This window comes from Terrapene carolina, unplaced genomic scaffold, assembly GCF_002925995.2.
Source record: "Terrapene carolina triunguis isolate 2854851 unplaced genomic scaffold, T_m_triunguis-2.0 Scaffold68, whole genome shotgun sequence".
NCBI classification, from domain to species: Eukaryota; Metazoa; Chordata; order Testudines; family Emydidae; genus Terrapene; species Terrapene triunguis.
Window position 1 is genome coordinate 64,980,359 of NW_020664419.1, and position 23,868 is coordinate 65,004,226.

At 40.4% G+C, this 23,868-nt stretch overlaps 1 protein-coding gene across 1 annotated transcript in view; it reads left to right on the forward strand.

Moving 5' to 3' along the window:
- The window catches only part of NAV3 (neuron navigator 3), a 382,361-nt gene that overhangs the window by 196,213 nt on the left and 162,280 nt on the right, over positions 1-23,868 (forward strand). The window contains exon 9 of the mRNA XM_029910866.1: positions 10,103-10,218. Coding sequence (XP_029766726.1) covers positions 10,103-10,218 — 116 coding nt within the window. The remainder of the gene's footprint in view (positions 1-10,102; positions 10,219-23,868) is intronic.

The following is a 23,868-nucleotide window of genomic DNA, read 5'->3' on the forward strand; positions in this document are numbered from 1 at the left end:
ATGGTAAATAGTACTGTACGTGAAGCCACATCGGTGTATTTGCATTTTCTCACTAGTAGACACAACTGTTTTCTTAGTTGGCCACTGCAATGTATGCACATAATTCTCAAGTATGCCTGTTAGCTGCTAAAATAACTCCAAAGAATAATGGGCTGATAAACAAAAATCACTGTCCAAAAGAACTGTTTTTACACAGTGCTGTCAGCTGGAAAAAATGCCCAACTCCTGCAAATATACACTGCTGTCCTTGTAAAGTGCTAGGCACAATGTAATTCAGTAGAAACCTAGGAAAATTCTATATGTAATCCTGCAAACCCCTGTAAAATTGTACCAGCTACAACACAAGGGTCCAACCTGTACAGGCTCCCAACAATGTACCATATGTAAAAAGTAAGTTGTTACTTTATCTGGTTTACTTGCTGGTAACCTCTGAATATCAAATACTATACAATTACAGAGAGTTTCTTTGGCCCACAATGACACTAATGTGGATTTAGGGATAGTAGAGTAGTAGTAGGGACTGTTGCAAAGGAGTTTCTGTGTGAGATGAGCATGTATTTTTCTTTCAACAAGGAGTATGATGGCATAGTAGCCGTTATGTGTTGTAGGTAATAAGTCCTAGTTGTTGTTAGTGTGTTGTATCTAAAAGAGAATGTTCCATTAGGTATCAGAGGGGTAACCGTGTTAGTCTGTATCCACAAAAACAACGAGGAGTCCGGTGGCACCTTAAAGACTAACACATTTATTTGAGCATAAGCTTTCGTGGGTGAAAAAAAAAACCCACTTCTTCAGATGTTCCATTAGGATGCGCTGAAAGGATTTATTATGAGTGGCAGCCCTGAACCCTTAGTGCACAATTGCTATCTTATGTCATATTTATCCCCCTTAAACACCAGGGTATGCAGATTCATCAGGGATCACCACTTCTCTTCAAAGAAAAGAGACCATAGAGGTGAATATGAGGGAATCTAAACTGGTTTGACCTTCATTCCTCCAGCCTCCTCAAAACGTAACAACTTAGACTCAAACACAGTTATGAATGTGCAACTAACAATCCTTTACACGTCGCCTCTGAACTTGCTCCACAGAATCCAACTGATCTAAGGGTACATCTGCACTGCAAGTGGGAGCACGCTCGCTAGCACAGACAGATGCACTAGGTCTGCTCAAATTAGCATGCTAAAAATAGCAGTGTAGCAAGGGGTAGCATGAGCAATGGCCCGGGTCAGCTGCCAGAATACAAACTGGACTGGGATCCCCTAGGTACGTACTCGGGCAGCTAGCCTGAGCCACTCTCTATGTTATCCTCGGGTGTAGTTTACTTGCCAAAAGGCTTTATGAGAGGGATGTAGCAGGAAAAGTAATAGGAGGGTATAAGTAGGTGTACAGTTAGTTAAAATAGTCCTCGTGCTACTTTAGCCTAAAGCTTCTTACACACTGAGGGGACTACAAAACTGGTGTAAATTACACCATCACTGAAATTCAGTGAATTTGGCCATGGAATTTTACTCGCCTTCACTGTGCTGTTAAGAGGTCAGATAGAGATGGGAGCAAAGTAGCACGATGGAGATACAGTTGCAGGGGAGAGGGAAGAAAGAGGCAAGACTGAAAAGGGAAGGCTTTTAATCTTGCCCCACAATATCCGGGATTTTACAACATCATTGCTTACACTTTATATGGGTCATGAGACGGATAGCTTAATTTATCTTAATTTGGAGTTATTGACTTTACATTTTATTGCCCCAAAATATTATGTGCACAGTATCCCCTAAACATTTTAGAGCAGTGATTATAATATTTTACACTTACATATTATTTTCTCTTTCTGATCTGGGCTGTGTATGCTGTCAATCTTCTACAGAAAGGAAAACCTAAATAAAAGCTTTAATAGTAATACAAATGACAAGTCCACTCCATGGTTTGGTGTAAATTGTCGTTGCTTCAATGAAGTTAGTGAAGTCAAAGGCGCCGTGGCAATTTACACCAACTGAGGATCTGTCCCAGGTATTTTACACAATCAAAAGTATATCTTTAAAAGGCAATCCTTGAATTACATTCAATGAAGAAATAATTAGGACTTTTGAATAATCGCAGTTAAGTCATGCGATTAACTCAAAAAAATTAATTGCGATTAATCGCACCTCGAAACGATAGAATACCAACTGAAATTCATTAAATATTTTTGGATGTTTTTCTACATTTTCAAATATATCGGTTTAAGTTACATCACAGGATACAAAGTGTACAGTGCTCACTTTATATTATTATTGATTACAAATATTTGCACTGTAAAAATGATAAATAAAAGAAATACTATTTTTCAATTCACCTTATACAAGTACTGCAGTGCAATCTGTTTATCGTGAAAGTGTAACTTACCAATGCAGATTTTTTTTGTTACATAACTGCACTCAAAAACAAAACAATGTAAAACTTTAGAGCCTACAAGTCCGCTCAGTCCTACTTTTTGTTCAGCCAATCGCTAAGACAAACAAGTTTGTTTACATTTACAGGAGATACTGTTGCCTACTTCTTAGTTACAATGTCACCTGAAAGTGAGAACAGGAGTTCGCATGGCACTTTTGTAGCTGGCGTTGCAAGGTATTTACGTGCCAGATATGCCAAAGATTCATATGCCCCTTCATGCTTCGGCCAGCATTCCAAAGGACATGCTTCCATGCTGATGATGCTCATTAAAAAAAATAATGTGTTAATTAAATTTCTGACTGAACTCCTCAGGGGAGAATTGTATGTCTCCTGTTCTGTTTTACCCACATTCTGCCATATATTTCATGTTCTAGCAGTCTCGGATGATGACCCAGCACATGTTCGTTTTAAGAACACTTTCATAGCAGATTTGACAAAACGCAAAGAAGGTACCAATGTGAGATTTCTAAAAATAGCTATAGCACTCAACCCAAGATTTAAGAATCTGAAATGCCATCCAAAATCTGAGAGGGACGAGGTGTGGAGCATGCTTTCAGAAGTCTTAAAAGAGCAACACTCAGATGCAGAAACTACAGAACCCGAACCACCAAAAAAGAAAATCAACCTGCTGCTAGTGGCATCTGACTCAGATGATGAAAATGAACATGCATCGGTCCACTCTGCTTTGGATTGTTATCAAGCAGAATCCATCATCAGCATGTCCTCTGGAATGTGGGTTGAAGCATGAAGGGACATATGAATCTTTAGCGCATCTGGCACGTTAATATATTGCAATGCCAGCTACAACAGTTCCATGCGAACACTTGTTTTCACTTTCAGGTGACATTGTAAACAAGAAGCAGACAGCATTATCTCCTGCAAATTGTAACCAAACTTGTTTGTCTGAGCGATTGGCTGAAGTAGGACTGCGTGGACTTATAGGCTCTAAGTTTTCTATTGTTTTATTTTTGAATGCAGTTATTTTTTGTACATAATTCTACATTTGTAAGTTCAACTTTCATGATAAAGAGATTGCACTACAGTACTCATATTAGGTGAATTGAAATATACTATTTCTTTTGTTTTTTACAGTGCAAATATTTGTAATCAAAAATAAAGTGAGCACGGTACACTTTGTATTCTGTGTTGTAATTGAAATCAATATATTTGAAAATGTAGAAAACATCCAAAATATTTAAATAAATCATATTCTATTATTGTTTAACAGTGCGATTAATCATGTAATTAATTTTTTTAATCATGCAATTAATCGTGATTAATTTTTTTAATCACGTGACAGCCCTAGAAATAACTGAAATGTTTATAGTATTATTTAGCCTTATTTTATGAACTCATACCATAATTACTGTAGAAGGATAGGTCCAGCTCCACAAAAGGACTTAGGTGCCCAACTCCCACTTTAAAAGCTTAAGTCCAAACTTTAGGTGCCATTGAGCTCCTCAAAAACCGTGTTTAGCTGCTGCCTAACTTTGGAGGTGCCTAAATCTCCCTTATGCCTACATTTTTGCAGTAAAGTCCTTTAGATGCCTCGGTTTCTGCAGCTAAACTTGTGCACAACACCTCAGTCTAGCTGCCCAGGGATGTATCTCATGCCTGAGCCCTCATGCGAGCCTCAGACCAGGAAGACAGTGGTTCAGTTCCTTCACCTAATGAGGGGAAAAGATTTGAACATGGATTTCCCATCTCTCATATGAGTGCCCTAAGCACCGGACTATAGAATCATTTTTTCTCTCTCTCTGGCCCAATGCATATTTAATGATTTATACACAGTGGAATAGCTTCAACGAGAGAGACCCCTATCAGAATCTATCATAGCCCAGTGGCATTTGCCTGAGAGATGGGAAGCCCATGTTCCAATCATTTCCCCTCACCAAGCAGAGGAGGGAATTGAACTGGCATCTCCCACATCCTGGGAGATTCCCTTGACTACTGGGTTAAAGGTTATAAGGGAGCTACTGCTGCCTGCAGCTTTCTGGCCATTTTGTGTGGCGTTAGGGATGTGCCACTGCCATTCTTGCAAGCAATCACAACCTCAGGAAGAACCAAGAGCAAAAGGAGCAGTTTCTTCGCTTATAACCCCTAGCCTCCTTAGCCAACACCAGACTCAAAAGCTCTCTCTCTAGTTTTTCCCAGGATCACACTGTGCTTACAGGGCCCTGCTTGGAGTTTTTTGCCTGTCCCTCTCTCTGACCTTCTCTGTTCTCAGTTTCCACTTATACATACATATATAAATACATATACACACACCTCCACACACACCCCTAATGGAACCATCTGGTCACATGGTGCTAGTTTCTGGGCAGATTCTATTAGGCTTTGTTTTAGATGTTGCACCTTAACTGTCTCTTACAACTATCTTAAATGAAGAGCTTGTTCACACATCTGTTTGAACGAGGTTTTAACTCAACTCATTACAAGGTTTCATCTGGCTCATAACAATATTCTTGAACTTAGACTAGTTGCTAAATGAAGGATTGTCTGGAAAACATTTACACCTCAGCACACTGTCTGGAGTAAGATTTTCAATATTGATTTAATTAATGAAACAGTTACCACTTTCCTAAAAACTGCTCCCTACTTCTCTTCCGGTTTGGTGGTTCAGACACTTTTATTAGTAGACCACTGGTAAGGGTTTGCAGTTATATGGGATTTGTACTGCTAAGATAGGTGAAGTATGGGAAGGTGGGTGCTAAGGTAGGGTTGAACCTCCATAGGCACTGAGAAATTATTAATTAATGGCACTGGACTGTTAAGGAGATTTGTATCCTAGCTATAGTATTTTGGGAACAGTGGTCACCGACTGTGGTAGTGAATGCTGAGTTTTCAGTTGCACCCATTGTTCCAGTAATTTATACATTGGTTATGAAAAAGCTAACGATAGATTGTGGCGCTAAACAAACAGGAAGTCCTTTTTGTTTTTAATTGGCAACTCACAGAAACACACAGGAGTGACTTATCTGATTCTGCCATTTACATTCACTGTTGTGAGATGAAGATGGCAAATTACCAAAGTCTTGCAATCATAGCTAGCATTATAACACTGCCCACTACATGCTTTATTTTCAACAAAAACACACCAAGGTATTTGAAACGGCTCCCTCTGTACACATCTTTACTTCATGAGGAGAGGCCAATGCTTCCAATGGGACATGGCAGGTAAAGAGAGAATAAGAGTAGGGAGCATTGGGGAAGATTACAGTAAACATTTTTGGCTTATTTCTCAGATAAAACTATAGCCCAGTACTTCAGTTGTCTGTTGTTTATTACCTAATGATTATTCTTTTTTTTTAATATTTTTGTACAGTTGTGATGCTGACCTAGCCCTTAGATCAAATAATCAATAAAACCCACCCAAGACAGTTACACCTCTGGGAGCTGTCAAAAGAAAAATTAAAAAAAACCCATCATATGGAATCTTTCGGAATGTCAAGTAATAAAATTTTAGACGTCATCTGTGATTATCAAAGGATGGATATTCCATTAAAAACAGGAAGTTACTGATTGTGTTAAAGATATTCATTATTGTGTGCAGAGGTCCAAATTCTGCTCTTCATTTAACCAAAATTTAGTGGGGTTTCACAGACGTAGTTGAGGGCAGAATTTGACCCATGTTTTATTGAAGTCTAATTGGAGGTAAAAATTGTTTCCTGTTGTTATGATTAAAGCAGAAAGGAGATTATCCTGTTTTCATGACAGTTGTTTAATTAGACCTAATTAACCTTCATTGCAAATGTTCAGTGCTGGAAGATAAGTCAGTGGTGGGGCTTTGACTCACCTGCAATTTCATTTGCTTTCTTTGATCTCAACACAGAGGTGCAAGAATTAAAAAAAAAAAAAAAAAAAAAAAAAAAGAAAGAAAGAGGGATGGAGGAGTAATATTTAAGGTTAATGAGCAAGTCATTTAATTTTCTGTGTGCTGGCCTGCAGACATTGGGCCAAATTAATCCCTGGTGTAATTCTAGAGAAGTCATTGGAGTTACACCAGGTATTAGTATGGTTCCATTGATTTTGCTCCTCTCAGTGCACTGGAAAAGACTTATCATTCCCAATGCAGATTGCACCAGTCTTCACTGCTGAAGATATTTGTTAACAACAAGTGGAACTAAAATGGTCCAACTAAGCAAAGGAATATCTGGATGTTTGATCAGAACCTTATTCAAACTACCACACCCCGTAGGCAGGGCCAGATTGAAGCAGTCCTGAACTCTAGGCACACCCACATATGTGGACCCCACACCCACATCTTGGCCCTCCCTTAATTTGAGCAATAGTGGCAGGGTCCACCACTACAGTAGCTGAGGAGCCCACTACCACGCTTGTTTGGACAGGCTGGGGTCTCCCTCTTCCCCTGTGCCCGAGCAGGAAGGGGTCTATCCAAAAAGAAGGATTCAGCCTCCCACCCAGGCAGAGGATTCTACATATGTGTGGTGTGCCCACTGCCATCACCCCAGCAGAGCCCTGATGCGGCCTCAGAAGGAGGGCCCAAATACTGAGGGCTTGTCTACACTACCGCGGTAGTTCGACGGCTGGCAATCGAACTTCCGGGTTCGATTTATCGCGTCTGGTGTGGACGCGATAATTCGAACCAGGAAGTGCTCGCCGTCGACTGCGGTACTCCACGTCAGCGAGAGGAGTACCGCGGAGTCGACGGGGGAGCCTGCCTGCCGTGTGTGGACCGCGTCTGAACCGCGGTAAATTCGAACTAAGGTATGTCGACTTCAGCTACGTTATTCACGTAGCTGAAGTTGCGTACCTTAGATCGAATTGGGGTGTTAGTGTAGACCAGGCCTTAGTCTCTACTGAGGTGGTGTCAGCAAGGGCCCCCAGAGTTCCAGAGGCTTGGTGTGCTCTAGTGGAGGTGGGAGCCAAACATTCTCCACCCTCCCTCCCCCCTGGCTCAAGTGGCCGCTGTTCCTCTCTCTTCTGGAGCAGATACCTTCTTGGCCTCCGACTTCCAGAATAAATAGAAGGCTTCATGTACTCCACTGCAAGCTGAACTTAAATTCTGCTGCAAGAACCTTGAGTTCTTCCATGGAAATTCTGTAGCAGATTTAGATAGTCAAAACAACTGAGGTTTTATGTAATGAAATATAAAAATGCCGAATACAGCCAATACAGCAATTTCTGTGTTGTTTATTTTGGTAGCAAACCCAAATTATTTTACATTGCTCTCACACTTTCAGTTTTGAGTCAGATAAATGGGGCAGATATTTCACGCCTCCCAGAGCTATTGTTTCTGGCTTTCTGCAAACTAGAGTGACCAGATGTCCCGATTTTATAGGGACAGTCCCGATTTTGGGGTCTTTTTCTTATATAGGCTCCTATTACCCCCCCACCCCGTCCCGATTTTTCACATTTGCTGTCTGGTCACCCTGCTGCAAACACAAGAAGACATCACTGTATCGTTTACACTTGGTTCATGTTTTGAAGTTATTCTTTGCAACAATGAAGACTAGAAATATAATTACATTTTTAAATTATAGCTTAGATTATGATGTCATCATGTCATCATGGCTCCAGGAGGCAAGTCCTTGGCATGGGCCTAGTTTTCTATGCCACAATCAACCTTGCCCATGAGGTCTGTAAATTTGGTGTAGAAATCTTGCAAGTGTTTTTTCTCACAGTATTTCACTACTTCTACTCCTGGTCCGAGCTTGAATCAAGTTTTTGAAGAGTAAAGAAAATGGAGGAGGACGAGGTTCTATAAATGAAATGTGTCATATTGCTAAAAAGGTTTGCGTTGAGCTTGGGGAAGAGAATGCTTAGGGTGGTTCTCATTTTATCTACACAGAATTGCCCATCAGGGTAAGAGCCTTTTCACCTCTTCATACCCCAGTTATGACCATATAGTCTTTACTGCTGAGTGAGATTCCTCATTGTCACTCTGCTACTTGGGACCCAATTCTGAAAGACTTCGAGTGTAAAACTACCAGGGATGTCAGTGGGAATACTGTGTTTGCAGCCCATGGAGTCCTTGTAGTATTAATTAATTAATTAGTGTGTCACAGGAAATAACAACATCCAAGAATCAAAAACAGTTCATATGATGGTAGTTAGACATTTGCCTCTTCACAGTTCCCCAAAACTACAAAAACTGGCTATAAAGACTATGCATGTTGCAAGCTATCGTTTGTGTTTATATTTCTGTTTAATACAGTTTTAAGTACCATAAAGAGGTAAGAATTCTACTCAAACAGATGTGTTTGGTTCTTTGTATATTGAGATCTGCTCCCTCATTCACTTAAATGAGTTGCTGAATAAATCCATTAAATACATAACTTTAAAGTAAACGTAGGAAAATAATTAACAGGTTGCTATTTCATAAAATAAATTGCTTTTAAAATTAATCCTCAAATTCATCCAGTATTTTTATCAGCTACTCCTATGAAAGGCATCTGTGCTGGGGCCGCCCCAAAGAGCAGCTTGTGCTTCCCACAATATGTTGGGGCAATGGGAATTTTAGGAGTCTAGCTGTAATTTTAAGCTTTCAAAATTGGGAAATATATATACAAAAGGTTTTAGCAGGCCCTTATCAGAAATCAGAGGCAATTAGTGTTTTGGCATGTAATTTATGATTGTAAGCACAGGCAGTAAGGATGGCAAAACTGAACTCTAGATTAAGATTTTTAGAGGGAGTTTTGTGTCTTGTTGCATCCTGTTCACACCATTCTGGTTTTTTGTTCTTTTTCTACTAATGTACAAACACAGTGGTGACCATTAAAAATCATCATATACCAACAGTTTCCCCATCCTGCTTTCTGAGACATTGCAGATTTTCCCTAAGAAGAGGCAACTATTGTGGGAACCCTTGGGAAATATTGACTGAGTAATAGTTTACCCCTCTATAATGGCAAATAAAGGTATCCAGTACTGTACTCCATAGTGTAACAACGTATTATATATATATTTTAATAGTTACATATATTTAGTTCACATATGTTCTCAAGAATACGTGTCATTTGTTAGCAATCTAATAGAAACATATAATTATTTCTGTATCTCAGCATTTCCCAAGAGCTGGGCGGTCACATGACTAACAGTAACATCATGAGGAGGAGCCAAACTGCACATAACTTTGAACATTTGAGGATAGATTTTGATTTTGGATAGCCCTAAGCAAGGGATTGTGTGTAAACTGTACTGCTCCAGGGATGCCCCAGGGGATAGACACATGCCTCTTGAGTATCAATTCATCCATTTCTTCCCCCTTTGCTCCCAGGGATAATTTACTGCTGGCCTTTAACAGCAGTAAATTACTATGCTTCATACCCCTCACATATACATAGATGCTGGCTTAGCTATTCGGGCCATTGAGTTGGGGGTTAGACTGTTCCCTACCTGAATATTGCCCACCTGTGTCAGGGAAAGATTAAGCAAACAAGGGCCCTTGCTTATCCCTGTGTTCCCTGACCCAAGGCTGGGTAGTTTATATAGGGATGTAAAGTCCTTACTCCCTTGGCGAAGTGTGTAGTTTAAGACAGAATGTAGCACTATGTAAATTGGATAGAATGTGGCATTCATGATATTTTCACTGTATGCCTTTGGTGAGATGAATACAGTGCAAAAAGATTCCAGTTATGCCCTGAATTAACTTTTACCATTGCTGTGTGTAAAACAGACATCTGTTATAATGAGTCTTCTTGGTTGATTTCAGAACACACTCAGAAAATGACAGTACCTCTTTACCACCTGCTGACTCCTGCACCAGTCCTACTAAAATGGATTTATCATACAGTAAGACTGCCAAACAGTGCCTAGAGGAGATATCTGGTGAGTGGCATGTGGGAAAAACCTCAGTATAGAAATGTTATATTTCTTTGTTTACATAGCTCTCCTACTAATAGCTTAGCAATGGTTTAAAATAATACCTTTGACCTCTATTCATTATATTAAATATGCAGAGAAAGTGGGTCACACGCTGTTAGCACTTCAACTGCAAATTCTTTTATCTAAGCTGTCTCACTTAGAATATCCTCTTCATCATTTTGCAGAAACTGGAGTGTTCATAAATTAGGTTTTCAAGACATTATTATTGTCAGTATCATACTGAATACTCTATGAGGAACCTTGGGAAGCCTATCTCGTAATGTGTGACACTGGGAGAATAAGATCAAATTAAAATGTCAGAAGCTGAAGTGTTAATAACATAACATTTTTATTTCTGTAAGTGAATCTAGATTCAAAAAAGGGAGTAAATGAACAAATCCTTACAGTTGTGCTAGCCTGTGGCCCACTCAGCAAGGTTCTATCTTGGGGTTCCCTCTAAATATGGGTTCAAATCCTTACCAGGTTACAATTTTACAAATGAGTTTGTGTATTTTTTGCGACTACGGGTCAGATCATCAGCTGTTGTACATTGGCATAGTCCTTTGGTGTCAATGGAGCTATGACAGTTTACATCAGCTGAGGATCTGGCCATAAATCTAGCTGTCAGTGGGCACAAAACAAAGAATGTCACAACTGAGTTTCGCATCAGGATTGAATTGCATAGAAGAGCTGTGTACTTTCAAAGGGCCTGCTTGTCTGAACTGTGGTTTCCTTTTTTTTACTCTGTACCATTACTTTCAAACTCACTTTTATGAGCATAAAGGGTGAAAGTGTGGCCCATTGAAGTCAACTGGACTTTTGTCATTTTTCCCCAAATTTTCAAAATTCAAACAAATGTTAAAAACACATCTGGCTTTTCTCACTCAAGATATAATTTGTTTAAAGGAAATCATTTGACACATATAAATCTAAAAAGCTATCACACTTAGAGAAAGGATGATCAAATTGCCCCGGTTTTGTCAGACTGCTTTGGCATCTAGCCTGATTCATATTAAAATGGAGGTTTTATCTTGTTTCAGTATAGGTATCTGGCTCTGTCTCAGTTTTTCCTCAAGTGTCTCCAAACTGACATCCCTCACCTTCCAAATTCTTGATCAACTTTTTGACAAGTAGCCTAATCTGAAACCTAATTAAGTGTTCCCTTTAGTTTCCACTTAGATCTATATTATCATGGAAACTTCTTGCAGAGGGAAAATGCATTCCAAATTAGCTAAACTTTATCTTTCCTAAAGGCAGATACATGGCTCATTGGTCTTACTGTAGGCATAACAATTAAAAACATGCACATCTAAATAGGTGTAAATATTACAAAAGATGTTTCACTAAATTATCCGAAGGGATGGTAAAAAATCACTTTCATGCCTGCTGTAATGATCCTCTAGGATAGCAGGTATCCAGTCCTTTTACTGTTCTGTGTAGAAGTGGAAAATGCAACAAAAAAGAGAAAGTGGCATATGGGGCACTAAAGAGACATCAGAGATGTTTCTGATCTCATTATTCAAACTCTGTCATTAGCTGCAGACGGCCATAATGGGCAGCATGGCGGCACCACTGCGAGAGTTCAGCCATTGACTCATTGTAAATTGGGCACACGGAGGAAACCAAATGTGTGTCACTCATAATTGGCAGTTAGAAATATGAGGAATGGCTGGATCAAACAATCACCCTGTGCAGCAGATGTATTGTTAGCTATGTATATGTGCTGAAGAATATCATTTGGAATCTATTCATGAGCTGGCTATTCAGGAGACTGCTCTAGGATGAGCTAGGCCGGGGTAAGAGAGAGATTTCCAAGCTCCCAAGTATATTCCGGCCACTCAGTGGGATCATCATCCAGCAAGGGGTGTCATCTGTACCAAGGACACATGCAAGGGTGATTTTTGTGATATGGACTCTTAAGTAGAAAGAACAAGAGAGCAATTATGAGTTGTTTTGTCTTTCCGTAAACTTTCTCTATTACTTTCTATTTAGGTTCTTATACTGTGCCTATTAGCATGTTACCTGAGCCCCAGGCTTGTTTTGGTTTTTGAATAACTTGATACCCAAGCCCAATAGCCAGAAGTTCTCTTAGTCAAAAAGGGTCTAATCCTGCAAGGTGCTGAGCGTCCCCTGCAAAATCATTTATACAAAGGGACTTGAGGTCATTCAGCCACTCACAGGACTGGGCTCAGAAAGTTCTGTCCCATTTGCGTATTTGTTTCATTTGTCATTCTGGTCTTTATTATTGTTTTAAAAGTGCCAAGTGTTTATTGGGTGTTTTACAATAAAAATAGAAAGACAAGATTCCCCAGCTCAAAGTTCTGGCAAGTCTAAGGGCCTGAGCCTGCTTGCAGTGCATAAAGTTAAGCACATGCATAGGTCTCTGCAAGATCAGGGCCTAATTTTAGGTATGGGGTAACAAAAAATGAGGAGGGGAAAGAGAGCAAGGAATAGGGTTACTAGAGTAGTAAAATAAATTCTAATCCCAGTTTTGCTACTCACTCACTGTATGACCAAGAGCAAGTTAGTTAAACTTCCTTCACCAGTTTCACCATCTGTAAAACGGATGTTTGCCACCCTACATTGCAGGTGTGGTGTGGGCGTTAATAAGCCAATTATTTAATAGCACTTTGAAAAAATGTACATCTCTATAATTGCAAAATATTATTTTAATAATCTAATTATGTTACTAGGCTTTTACACAGTGTTTACATGTTTAAAGAGTTTAGCATACCTGTTAAGGCTGATTCCCCACTCTGGCACTTCAAGTGCAGAAGGTGGGGGCCCAGAAGGACACTAAAAATTAATACTTGCCATCCCAGGCTTGTATTAAACTCCCAAGGTTACAGCTTTTCTCTGACCTAGGATGGGTAAATGCTGCCACCACCCAAGTGCAAAAAAAAAACAAAAACGCTTTGAGAACCCAGGAAGGCTCACTTGGGAATTTCATCCTGTGGGGTACCCTCAAGCCCTTTCACCTCCCTCCGGGGAAGAGCTGAGAAGAAAAACAAAGGAAATCAGATGTTGCCACCAGCTAATTAAACAACATGTGCACAAACCTCTTGGGACACAAACATCCAATTCTGTTCTTAAAAAAGGTAAATTTTATTAATTAAAAAAAAAGAAGAAAATGCATCTGGGACTTAGGCTTTTGCTAGATATATATTAAAAAAACAATTACAAGGAGTAAACATCAAGAATAACTCTCCGGAGGTCCAGCTTAAAGGTTACAAGCAAAACAAAAGCTCCTGGGGTTAGCACAGAGGAATCCACAAGCCATAAAGAAATAAAAGGGATAAACCTAATCATGTCTTCCTAGACATTTCCTAATCTACTTACATATCTAGAGTTTTAGATGAGTAGTTTCTAGGTATAATACTAGTATTTTTTCATACCTGGCCTAAGCTTCTCACATCATAACTGCTCCCTGTCTGCCTCTCCCCGAGAACAACAGAGAGACAAAAGGGGAGTCTTGTTTCAATTTTAAAAATTTCTAGCCTTCCCATTGGCTCTTTTGGCGAGGTGCCCACACACTTCCTTTTACCTATGTATAGCAGTAAGACTTTTAACCCTTTACAGGTAAAAGCAAGTAGAGAACAGCTACTAAAAGGGATTTTATAGCTACTAGCTGGCTGGGTGTTCATAAAAGGGAGCTACCCCCACCCCCCTTCATTTATCACAATCCATGAATAATTATACATGAAGATGCAAATATTGGCTAATTATAAATGTACCATTCATGTGGAAGCACTATACAAAAGTTAGGGAGGAGGCAAGGAATCATTTTAAGAATTAGAATTATATCCCAATATTAGCAGTGGGATTAGCATATCCACTTTGTATTTTCAGATGTTCACATTTACTGCACTTTTTCCCCCTTTCGAAAAGAAACACTTAAAAAGGATGTTGTAAACCATGTACACATGTACTAAGAATTAACTAAATTTAGCATGTTATTCTAATTCTCTGGATTTTGAGGTTCTATTATATAATTCATTAACAAAGAGCCAAACTGTGTATTCAAATATCAATGAAAGTTGTGTGTGCTTATCTGAGAACAGAATTTGGCCATAGATTGTTACATTTTTAAATCATTTTTAAGATTCCTTTGTATGTAATGCATTATACAAAATAAGGTTTATTATTACTATAATCATGGAGTTGGGAAAATTCCCTATGATTGTCCTCTCTAAAAATGACACTTCCATCTTTAGGGTGGGGAGTATATTAGATTGTCATGTAACTGAGGAATATAATGTAACATTTGCTACCTCAAAACCTCCTAATGTGATTTCTTTTATATAGCCTGTTCTTGTTCATGGTTTTAGTTATGTTTCTTTGTTTGCATTTATATATTTTTTTAAATTTAAAATGGGAGAATGAGCTTTAGAAGACTATATTTCAGTAAATAAACCTGGGATTCTTCCATATTGCAGTCTTAGGTATGGTCACATTATGAGGGTACATGGTAGATCAGAGGGTAGGTTAAAATTATCATTACAAAGGGAGAGTTATCATAATTCAGAGTGCTTTGTGCTGTGCATTCATCCCAAGGTACATGTGTGCCTCTAATGTATTTTAGGGGATGATGAGGAGCACCTGAGACAGGGTCCCATGGAAAAATAGTATGTGATCATGCAATAAATGTCTGTAGTACATTACATATGCACAAAAAGGGACAAATTAAGATTGCACATGAAACCTTAATTGTAACATTTATAACATTTAAGTGCTTGACTTTGCTACCTTAATACAGTAAATAAGCTGTTTTAACCAGCACTTCATCAATCGGAAAGCTCTATAAACTGGCATCTCTGATCTTCATTAAAAGTCCAGTTTATAGTCCGGTTGGCGCAGGTGGGCAGGGTGTTGGGGTGCAGGAGGGGGCTCAGGGTGCCGGATCCAGGGGGCACTCACCTTGGGAGCCTCCCTGCAAGCGGTGACCTGTCTCAGCTGCTCCTAGGCAGAGGCGCTGCCTCCACCCACCGGCGCTGCCCCCCCATTGGCTGCGGTTCCCGGCTAATGGGAGCTGCAGAGCCAGCGATCTGGGTGGGGCGGGGGCAGCACACAGAGCTGCCTGCTGTACTTCTGCCTAGGAGCAGCCAGGATAGGTCACTGCATGTGGGGAGCCGCCCAAGGTGAGCGCCCCCTGGATCTGGCACCCTGAGCCCCCTTCTGCACCCCAACACCCAGCCACGCACCCACTCCCTAACTCAAAGTCCCTCCCTCTTAGTTAACCGGCATTTTTCACTTACCAGCACCCTCCATTCCCCCAACATGCCATATAAAACAACTTTTACTGTAACATTTTAAATGTAGTTTTTGGTTTTTATTTGTTGTCTATCTATCTATCTATCTATCTATCTATCTATCTAAAATAGGTGTATATAAAGTACACACTTTTCTGCTGCCAGGTAGGCCTTGTTGCTGACTGCAGCATACCATACACAGTGGCTGGCTGGAGGACTAGATGCATTTCTCAGATTCCACACCCTTGTGGATGATATGTGTGGGCAAGCCCATTAACTCTCTTGTGTAGTATGGAGGAGTCCTGCCCTATTGCTTACACTGAGGAACAAGACACTGCCTCCTTCTCCCCATTGCACACTAGTGCTGCATTAATTTGAAAATGAAGCAATTGAAAATAGTCCTTTGGCCACTAGTATCGTTCAAACAGAAGGGTGTTCATTGCTGACATTGTTTCTCTCTTTCTTTTTGGATGGCCAAGGGAAGTGGAGTAGGGCTGGATTTCCTTTAGTTCATTTCATTTTTGAACAACCTTTCCAGCTGAGTATCTCATCTTCTTTCCTGTACACTCTGTGTCTAGAGGGGTCCAGCAGTGATTTAGTTTTCAAAGTGATTATCGCTTGACACCATACCATTAGATTTCTTTCTTTCTTTCTTTCTTTCTTTCTTTCTTTCTTTCTTTCTTTCAAGTCCCCCAGGAAAAATGCACCCCTCCATTTTGTTGCTAGGAGATATATTTTTACCCAGCCCTACCTTCAGTAGCAGCTGTAAAGTGAGAGAATGAGAAGCAAATATGACACTGGAACAACTCTTAATGTCCATCTATTACTAATATAGCAAGTCTTCAAATAATCTGTCCTTGTGTGTCATTAACTCCTGGGGTTTTCCACAATACAGTGTGTTACAGGTGTATCATGATACTGACAGAATCAGTGTATTGTTATGTAGCATTTCTATATTTATATTTGGACATTTCTGCACAGTATTTGGCCACATTGATTGCTCCTGGGTAAACCTTTGTGTTTCAAAGATGGGATAAAATTCTACTTTAGTGCTAATTTTCTGTTCAAGCATCTTAATTATTGATACAAGTATTTTTTCCCACTGGGAAAAGATATATTTAAATGTTAGACTCCTTTCTTTGTATGTGTAAAAGCAACATTTAGCTCTTGTGAACTTTGTTTCAGACTTGAAATTGGGTAGCTTTGTAAGAAAATGGTATTCTTTCTATAGAGTATTTTATTTAATAGGTTCCTTTTTGAAGGTTGTGAAGCCTTGATTTTTATCAAAGCTTTATAATTCCATAGTAGCTTCTGAATCCCAAGAATTTTTTTGAAGGAGGAAATGAAATCTCTCACTTTATAAATCACTGCCACAGAGTGGGTAGCATCAGGCTCCATTCTTTAGTTTCTTTATCCTCTTAAATTATATTTATTCATTTACAGCAGAAATTGCAAGATTCAAGAACCATTTGCAAATCTGCTTTTTAACTGCCTGCAAAGGGAGTAGCAGGGAGAAGGAACAAATAGTTTGTCATTCTTACCTTCCAGGAAGAAAAATAGCATTTCAGTGTGAGCTAGGGCTAATATTGTAGCAGCCCATTCAGGTGAAGCCGTGTCTTGAAACCTGTGGCATTTTAAACTGGACACAGGCTTCTATGTCTCCGGTTTAATTCACCAGGATGTTTGCTGCCATGGCAGCCAGCAGCATCCACTGCAGTAGCAGAGAAGAGTCATAGATCTGGGAATGCAGGTTGAATACTAAAATGTGAGGAGGCTTGTGCAGAGCTTTGCTTCAGTGGTTAATTTTGGCTCTTATTGAGCTCTGACGTGTAGGCTGTACTTGCAGCTCTGTGTCAGCCCATCTAAAGTACAGAGCTGTGCATTGGGATCGGTCATGATCTGGTGAGAGGGAAAAATAGCACAAGACAGTACTTGCGCTGTACTTTGGATTTCAGAACACTGCAGCTGTAGAGAGAGATGCAGGCCCATCATTCTGATGAGACTGGTGATTGGATGAAGAGGGGAGAACGCAGTTGGCTTTTGGGATTACTTCTATGTGGGAGCAGAGTGTTTGATCAACTCTCTTCTGCTTGAGAGAAATTCGAGTAAAAATGCCTGTAAGTATTGCAGATTAACATGACTGGAAAGAAGTGGCTTAGCACAGGCAGCAATGTAAATTTAGAGAAAATGACTGTGCCTGTCTAGTCATTTACAGCACATAAACTGGATGCTTGAGCTTTGCTTTTCATTACAAGTGCAAAGATGTGCTACATGGTGTGTGCATCGTACAGTACTGAAAGGGTCACATCTGAGACCTGCTTAAAGATTTGAGCTACTGTAGATCTAGGAATATGAAATCTGGCTGAGGTGAAGCTTTAGCTGAAAGGATGCAACGACCTGCTGAATTATCAGTCTTTAAAGGCAAGGCTGTTAGAAGAGGGAATGCTCGTCTTCAGAAACAGAAGTCTTTGACCAACCTTACACTCATAAGTGAAGGGGAGAAGAGACGATACTCATACAGGGAGAACTGGTTTGGAAATGCCTCAAAATCTAGCCAGAATTGTCATCAGAGAGAGGCAGAAGTTGGAGATAGAATCTCATTGTCCAAGTTGCTCTCGCAGTCGGTGCATTCTCTTTACCATACCAGCAGTGCAACACCCCAGGAAACTGAAGTCTTACCACCTACTGGAAGCAATAAGTCAAGTAGAAGATCTGGAGGCCAGTCTACAGATGAAGGTTTTGAGGTTGGTAATGAGGAAAGGGACAAATCAGATGATGAAAATGTCCCCTGCAAGTCACATTTCACTAGCAGGAACTGGGCAGAGGAAGAGGAAGAAGGCTGCCTCCGTGAAGGGACCGCACAGCTGGATGAGGATGTCATAATAACAATGCTGGGCGACCTAGAACAAGTACTTTACACTGATATATTAGGTAAGTTAATTTCCGTTTGACACAAGAAAGGGCAGAGAGTTACATAAGTGTTAGAACAGATCTGCATGGAGCAGACTTCGTTGTTGACAGTAATATTGTGAGACAGAATTGGGTTTGTTTGCAGTAGTATGTAAAATTGAATTTTAGAGTATTCCTCTCTTGCTTGCTTCCTTCCTTTTAGCTTTAAAGAGTGTAGGAAATGAAGACTAGTTTCTAAATCTTTTTTGATAGGTACATCAGCAGCAATACAGTATGTGAGTAATTGAGCACAGTTTTCTTAGCTCTTTAAAAATAAAGTGAAACGTGTTAACAGTTTATTAATAAATATTTTATTTCAATTTTAATAACTTTCCTTCTCATTAATGTAAAATTATGCTCCTTGGATTCTTAACAAGGACTGTTTTATGTAGGGCAGGCAATATTGTGGCCTAGTTATGACTTTATCCTCACATTTTCCCTGCTCCCTGCAGGTAATCTCATCCATAAACATGGAATTTCAATAGAATTGTGGGTGCCAAAGCTTCACATTCTAGCTACATCAATTCGTGATAGCAAGCATCTAAATTTCACAGCTGTAGGAGCTTCAAAAAGCTTCTGTGCTGCTGGTATTACTTTTCATCTCATTCCTTGGAAGGATGGGTTGTCCAAAGTGTTCATTTCAGAAGCTTTGTGCTGTTGTGTGGGAAATTGTTGAATGGTATGCGTCTTTTGCCAAGGCTGTAAAGCGTGTATCTAGTCTGTAGGTTTCCTACTGGTACATATTTGGACTCAGACATATTTGGTAAAAATGCTTCATTTTAAACTAATATAGAAATTAGATATATTCTTAACTTTTAGGACCAAGAGTACTTTACACTGAGGTGCCAGGTTTGACTTTTTGCATGGAGATTAGGGAACAGGTAGTTAAGAAATCTGAATTGTATACCTGACTCTGTCACTTGCACCTCTGTGAGCCTTCCTTTCCCCACCTGCAAAATGAGGATAAGTATACCTTCCTTTGTAAAGTGCTTTGAGGAGGAAAAATTCTACTTCTTATTATTACTATTATCTGGAAATACTTTGATGAAAGGTCCTATATAAGTGAAATTATTATTTTATTATTATCTGCTTCAGGCATTAATTATAGTTAAGGCTACATTTTAGTCACGAGTATTTTTAGTAAAAGTCATGGACAGGTCACAGGCAGTAAACAAAAATTCACATCCCATGACCTATCCATGTTTTGTACTATATACCCCTAAATCTTGGGTACTCGAGCTGGGGGCGGGGGGTGCCACAGATGCTCGGGGCGGGGGCGCCATGGGTGCTCTGGGGGGAACAGCCCGAGACCTCCATTGGTGCTGGGGGGCGGGGGGACTGGCAGGCTCCCTACCCAGCCCCGTGTGACTCCCTGGAAGTGGCAACATGTCCCTCCCTCAGTTCCTAGGCAGAGGTGTGGCCGGGGGTCTCTGCGCGCTGCCTCCGCCCTGAGCACCAGCTCTGCAGCTTCCATTGGCCGGGAACTGTGGCCAATGGGAGCTGCAGGATTGTCACCTGCGGGCTGAGGCAGCACACAGAGCTGCCTGGCCACACCTCTGCGGAGCCCTCACCTCCCCCCTCACCCAATCGCCAACCCTGAGTCCCCTCCCACATCCAAATTCCGGCTGCTGCTGCGGGGGCGCGATGGCCCAAGACTGCCCCAGCAGTGGCCAGTGTGGCTGGTACAGGGATTGCTTGAGCTGCTCAGGTGGCCCCTGGGCCAGCAGCACCGGTCACTGCAGAAGTCACGGAGGTCCCAGGAAAGTCTCAGAATCCGTGACTTCCATGACCTCTGTGACAAATTCACAGTCTTAATTATAGTCAGCATGTACGTTTTGGTATTATCATTGTCAGGGTTATTGATAAAGCAGTTAAAGGTAAACATCACTACTTGGGAGTCTAACATACCTGAACAGTGACTTCTTTAAAAATGATCATTTTGATTGTTTGTGTTTGTATCTCAAACAGGAGAGAGAGAAAGAGAGCTGTAGGTATTTGCAGAGAGAATCCATGGTGGTTTAGTGTGCTATAAAGCTGCTGTATGCAAGAGTTTTTGATGTCTACATTAATCATGAGTGTTGAAGCCTTGAATGAGTGAAGCAGGTCACTCCAGATGAGTGTCAATAAAATCTTTATACTATACCTTTATGTAATCTGCACATGACATGCCAGATACTTTGAAGGGAAAAAAACTTAAAAACTTTTAAATTTTTTTTACTGATTCTATTTTTCTTTTTTCCTACCTGTAAAGCTATTTGGCTGTAATAACATGAGCCCACCAGTAAAGGCTTAAAAGAAGGAGAGAAATTAAAACTAATACAGTTTAAAAACATCTAGAAATAATACTAAATAGCTTTTCTTTACATAATAATGTTACAATTTCACAGTCAGATATCTTCTCATCTGTTTGTGCTAGAAACAGAGAGCTTTATGCCATTGGAAATGGGGGATTATTCAGTTTCTAATGGCCTTTTCTACCTTTGAGAGATTACAGGAGAATAGACTTTAAACATATCATTTTTCCAAGACAGAATATTGCCACTCTTGAGCTTCGTAAAGTGTAATTTTGGGAGAGAAATACTATGTTTTGAGGGAAACAAATGGTGGCCCCATTCAAGGATCAAGACTCCATTATCATGTGCTTTGTACACACACAATAAAAAAGACAGGCCCTACCCAATGTAGCTTATATTATAAATATATGACAAGGGACAACAGGTAGAAACAAACAAATAAACAAGGAAAGGGAGAGGATAAAGTAACAGTGAATATTAAAGATTGAAAATATTAGCAATAATGTTAAAATAAGTACACACAAAAACACACACCCAAATAAAAACATTGCAGTTTTAAAATCCAAAGATTTTAGAATATGGAAATGAAAATAGTTAAGGCAGATAAATATTCAAATATCTTCCATCCCTCAGATAAATATACACATGTTAAGTATGGATATTGCACAGTCTAAGAACAGCCTTAACTCTGCCCCCTCAGACCTCTAAACCCTACCTCTGTCTATAGACCAGGAAATCCTTCTATACCGTCCCATTATATATTATATACATTTCCAACATGGGCTACAAACCTTTACAAATGAACAAGATCCACAGTCCCAGTCTTCCCTCAGACCAGTATCTTCCTTCTTACCGTCCAGTTACAGAACTGAGATTTGACCTTCCCTATCCCAGTTTCCATTATGCTCAAAATAACATGCATATTATGTCTTATTTTCACAAACAATTACTCCCCGCACCATTTCCCCATCCACTGCTCCATACGATACAGAAATCCCAATGTACTGCTTCCACCCACCATGCACAGACTAGATCAATGGTTCTCAAACCTTGGGTTGGGACCTCAAAGTGGGTGGCAACCCCATTTTAAGGGGGTTGCCAAGGCTGGCGTTAGACTTGCTGGGGGCCAGGGCTGAAGCCAACGCCCAAGCCCCACCGCCTGGGGCAACTGGGCTCAGGTTACGGGTCCCCCACCCAGAGTTTAAGCCCTTGGGCTTCAGCTTTGCCTCCCCTCTCCCTCACACTTGGGGTGGCAGGGCTTGGGCAGGCTCAGGCTTCAGTCCCCCCTCCTGGGGTCGTGTATTAATTTTTCTTTTCAGAAGGGGGTTGCAGTGCAATGAAGTTTGAGAACCACTGGACTAGATGTATCACTCTGCCTTTTTTTTTTTTTTTTTTTTCACAGTGTCTGTCACAAACCCAAGCTTCCAAAAACATACTATGCCACATTTAAGCAAATCCACAATACACATATAAGCCTGATTTCAGAAAGGTATTTAAATGTATGCCTACCTTCAAACACATGACTAGTCCCATTGATTTCACTGGGACTACTCATATGCTTAAAGTTAAGCACATACTGAAGTGCTTTATTTAGTTGGGGCCATTGGCATCAGACGTAAGGCTGGGTTTACACACGTTTTTTCCACTGCTATAACTATTTCAGATGGGTGTGATTTTTACAGAAATAGTTATACCAGTACAACCCCTAGTGTGGATGCAGATATATTGGTATAAAGGTGCTCATACCAGTATACTTTATTCATCTGCATGTACATGAATAAGCTATAAGAATTTTTATACTGGTATAACTGTGTCCATACTTGAAGGGTTGTACCACTTTAACTATACTGGTATAATTAAGACAGAACAATTTTTGCCTGTAGACAAGCCCACAGAGTTCTCTGACTGGTACTATACTGCATTCACCTACCAAGGAGGAAAGGAGTTGTAATATCTGTGCAGTACATTGTTTTCAGTTGTAACTAATGGTTTCAAAAAGGAATGTAACTAGCCAAAATTTCAAACTGGAGAAAAAAATTTGTGACCTGTAGCCCAAATTTCCTTTGCCTTTCCAGTAAATTGGACTATTTTCAGATCAAAACAGTTTAGGGGTGGAGTAAAAACAGAGTTTATTATGGAACCTAATTGCAACCTTAACTAAAGTGCAATGACTATCAGTTAATAACACACACATAAGCAAGATATATATTCAACTTTTGCCAAATTATACCTTAGAGCTTCCACACTTACTTCCAATTCTAAGACACTTTATTTTCATTCCTTAATACATGGAAAACTGTGGTATCATACATACCATGGTGTGGTCACTGTTAGTGGATACTGACTTATTAATTATGACTGCTGTATGCATGTATATCCACAGTCCGGTGAAACAAAGGTGATTCTGGTGGGTTGAGGGATGCAGGCAGAGGGAAATAGCATAGTAAATTCTACATTCTTTGGCTGAATGGGAGTTATGTGGGCCTTTTTTTTTTTTTTTTTACTAAGAGGTCTTATTGGCTCCTCAGCTATTGTTAGAAGTTAAATAGCATTTGTGGCCAAACATTGTTTTTTTCTCTGTGCTTTGCTAGCAGGTTGTGTCAATTCCAGCCTTAGGCTGGCCTCACTACAGTTTATGCATTCCTTCATCACCTCCACATTGATTAATGGATTAACTAACCCCCCTTCTTTCTATCTAGATTTCTGCTGCCAAAATAATCTTTCTTGTTCATAGTTTCAGTCTGGTTATGCACCTCTTTGAGTCTCTTTGCTGACTGCTCATTGCCTGGTGTGTCTTGCCTTGAAAGACCTAATTCAAGATCTCCTAGCCCTTGTCTACATTATGGTTATATCTCAGTGTTTCTCAAACTGGGGTCGCCGCTCGTGTAAGGAAAGCCCCTGGCAGGCTGGGCTGGTTTGTTTACCTTCCCCGTCCGCAGGTCCGGCCGATCGCGGCTCCCACTGGCCGCAGTTCGCTGCTCCAGGCCAATGGGAGCTGCTGGAAGCGGCGTGGGCCAAGGGACGTACTGGCCGCCACTTTCAGCAGCTCCCATGAGCCTGGAGCAGCGAACTGCGGCCAGTGGGAGCCACGATCGGCCGGACCTGCGGACTCGGCAGGTAAA